Here is a 3,108-nt window from a genome sequence, read left to right as displayed (position 1 = left end):
TAGCAACCTAAATTTGGGTTATCAAAATAATCCAGTATTTTTTTAGTGTGTACATTCATTTCAGCAGTACACTATTATTATTATTGTATTAATTATTATTATTATTATTATTATTATTATTAATAGTTGTATTGCTTTGTTGAATTGCAATTTTAATGAACTATTAGCAAATTATTTTCCTTTTTTATATATATTTTATGTATTTGCATTTATAGTGCAAGCAGCACTATAAAATCATTCATTTCAAAATGAGGAAAACAGCACCTTCTAGTGGCTTTAAGTAGTATCACATTCATTTTTTAAATTTTTTTTTTTACAATTGTAACTACTAAAAACACAACTATTATATTATAAATTCACAGGATTTAAATACCTTACCATACCTTTTTTCAACCCAACTTTTGTGTTGAATTATTTAACCCAAAAAGTTTAGTTATGATAACTTAATGATGGGTTATTCCCAGCTAAACTATTAGGTTGAGTTATTTAACCCAAAATTTGGGTTACGCTAACTTAATGTTGGGTGATTGTAAATAATGTTGATGAGGTTAATCCATACTAAAATTCCCTTCAAGAAAAAAGTAACTTTTTCATTCAAAAAAAAAAAAAAGCCTTTTTACCCCAAAAATGCGTTACTCGTTGAAAAACAACCCAAAAATGGTTAATAACTTTGAAAACCCAGAAATTGGGTTAAAATAATATCCTTATAACCCAAAAAATGGATTGCTATTCATAAAAATAATTCCAAAATGTAATCTAATGCTAGCAAAGTAAAATTGGGTTATCAAAATAACCCAGTATTTTTTTGTGTGTACATTCATTTTAGCAGTACATTATTATTATTATTTTTAATAGTAGTATTGCTTTGTTGAATTGCGATTTTAATGAACTATTAGCAAATTATTTTCCTTTTTTATATATATTTTTATATGTGCATTTATAGTGCCAGCAGCACTATAAAATCATTCATCTCAAAATGAGGAAAACAGCACTCTCTAGTGGCTTTAAGTAGAATCACATTCTTTTTTTTTTACAATTCTAACTACTGAATACACAACTATTATATTATAAATTCACGGAATTTAAATACCTTACCATACCTTTTTTTCAACCCAACTTTTGTGTTGAATTATTTAACCGAAAAAGTTTAATTATGATAACTTAATGATGGGTTATTACCAACAAAATTGTTGGGTTGAGTTAATTAACCCAAAAATTGGGTTACGCTAACTTAATGATGGGTGATTGTAAATAATGTTGATGAGGTTAATCCATACTAAAATTGCCTTCAAGAAAAAAGTAACTTTTTAATCAAAATTTAAAAAAAAAGAAACTTTTTACTCAAAAATGGGTTGAAAAAACCCCCCAAAATGGTTCATAATTTTGAAAACCCAGAAATTGGGTTAAAATAATACCCTTATAACCCCAAAATTGGATTGCTATTCAGAAAAATAACTCCAAAATGTAATCCAACAGTAGCAACCTAAAATTGAGCTATCAAAATAATCCAGTATTTTTTGTGTGTACATTCATTTCAGCATTACAGTATTAATTGAAGTGAATTATATTTATATAGCACTTTTTCTCAAGTGACTCAAAGCGCTTTACATAGTGAAACCCAATATCTAAGTTACATTTAAACCAGTGTGGGTGGCACTGGGAGCAGGTGGGTAAAGTGTCTTGCCCAAGGACACAACGGCAGTGACTAGGATGGCGGAAGCGGGAATCGAACCTGCAACCCCCAAGTTGCTGGCACGGCCACTCTACCAATCGAGCTATGCCGCCCCATTATTATTATTAATAGTGGTATTGCTTTGTTGAATTTAAATTTTAATGAAATTTTATCAATTTATTTTTCTTTTTTACATATATTTTATATATTTGCATGTCTTTTGTCTTGTCCCTGGCCTGCTTTGTTACTATTATCAAAAAGCAGCACTTTAAAATCATTCATTTCAAAATGAGGAAAACAGCACCCTCTAGTGGCTGTAAGCAGTGTGACCTTCATTTTTTTTATTTATTTTTTTAACAATTTTAACTACTGAATACATAACTATTATATTACAAATTCACAGGATCTAAATACCTTTTTTTAACGTCAAATTATTTTCTTAAAAAATACCGAGTAAATTATTTAAGTGAATTAACATTTTAAAACGTGGGTCTTGTGTGTGTGTCCCTGCAGGTCCTGGTACCGGTCATGGAGTTCCACCACGTATCCCCACTGAGGAACATGAACTGTTTTTTTGTTTTGTTTTGTTTACAAGCGTTTATGGCGGCGGCAAACAGGAGATGCTTGAAATTGTGACTTAAAAGAAAATGAAGAAGAAGAAGGAGAGCCTGAGAGTCCAGCTCATAAGCTTGTAAGCTATAAACTATTTAATCAGGTGGAATGTAAATATTCCTCTTTTAATGTCCGCAGACTCACAATCTGCAAGCAATGGAAAAATGGAATTGTTTCCAACTTGCCCGGCATGTTTGTTTACAAGTTTTAGTCGACTGCTTGCAGCAAGTCAACGTGGTTTTCATGATAAGCATTCAATAATGTCATGTTTATGTGAAAATAAATTAATCAATCACCTTGTCAATGTCTGTGGAATCTAACCGACAACTTCTTTAAACATAACGTAATGGAGCCGATACAATGCTTTTTATTTTATGAGATAAAACCTATTTAAAAAAAGGTTGAGAAGACTTGTTTATTTTTTGAAACAATAATCAAATGTTTGGATTATTTTTAAATAATTAATTGACTATTAATATCGTAGTTTGCAGTGGTAGCCAGAATTAATGTAAATTATTGGTTATCTTTTTAAACAGTATTAAAATTATTAGATTTTTTTCTTTTAGGGGAAAACAAAATACTGTTGTTGATGGTTTTAAATAGTATTTAAATGATCAGATTGTTTTTACAAAATATTGATTGTTAATATAGTAGTTTGCAGTAGTAGCTACATTTTTTTGAGGGGGGAAATATCTGTTTACTCATTTAAATAACATTTAAATTAAATTGTTTGGCTTTTTGGAAATAATTGATTAATAATATTGTAGTTTGCTATGGAAGCCAGAAAAATGTGTAAAATACTGGTTGATTTTAACCAATAATAT

At 29.2% G+C, this 3,108-nt stretch overlaps 1 protein-coding gene across 1 annotated transcript in view; it reads left to right on the top strand.

The window, feature by feature from the left end:
- The window catches only part of pou2f3 (POU class 2 homeobox 3), a 48,653-nt gene extending 46,065 nt beyond the window's left edge, over positions 1-2,588 (top strand). Inside the window, exon 13 of the mRNA XM_061899051.1 lies at positions 2,186-2,588. Within this exon, the coding sequence (XP_061755035.1) occupies positions 2,186-2,228 (43 nt within the window). The 3' untranslated portion in view covers positions 2,229-2,588. The remainder of the gene's footprint in view (positions 1-2,185) is intronic.
- The last annotated feature ends 520 nt before the right edge of the window (positions 2,589-3,108 follow it).

The sequence above is a fragment of the Nerophis ophidion genome, linkage group LG04 (genome assembly GCF_033978795.1).
Source record: "Nerophis ophidion isolate RoL-2023_Sa linkage group LG04, RoL_Noph_v1.0, whole genome shotgun sequence".
NCBI classification, from domain to species: Eukaryota; Metazoa; Chordata; class Actinopteri; order Syngnathiformes; family Syngnathidae; genus Nerophis; species Nerophis ophidion.
The sequence above is the reverse complement of the archived record's forward strand: the minus strand, read 5'-3'. Positions and strand labels throughout refer to the sequence as shown.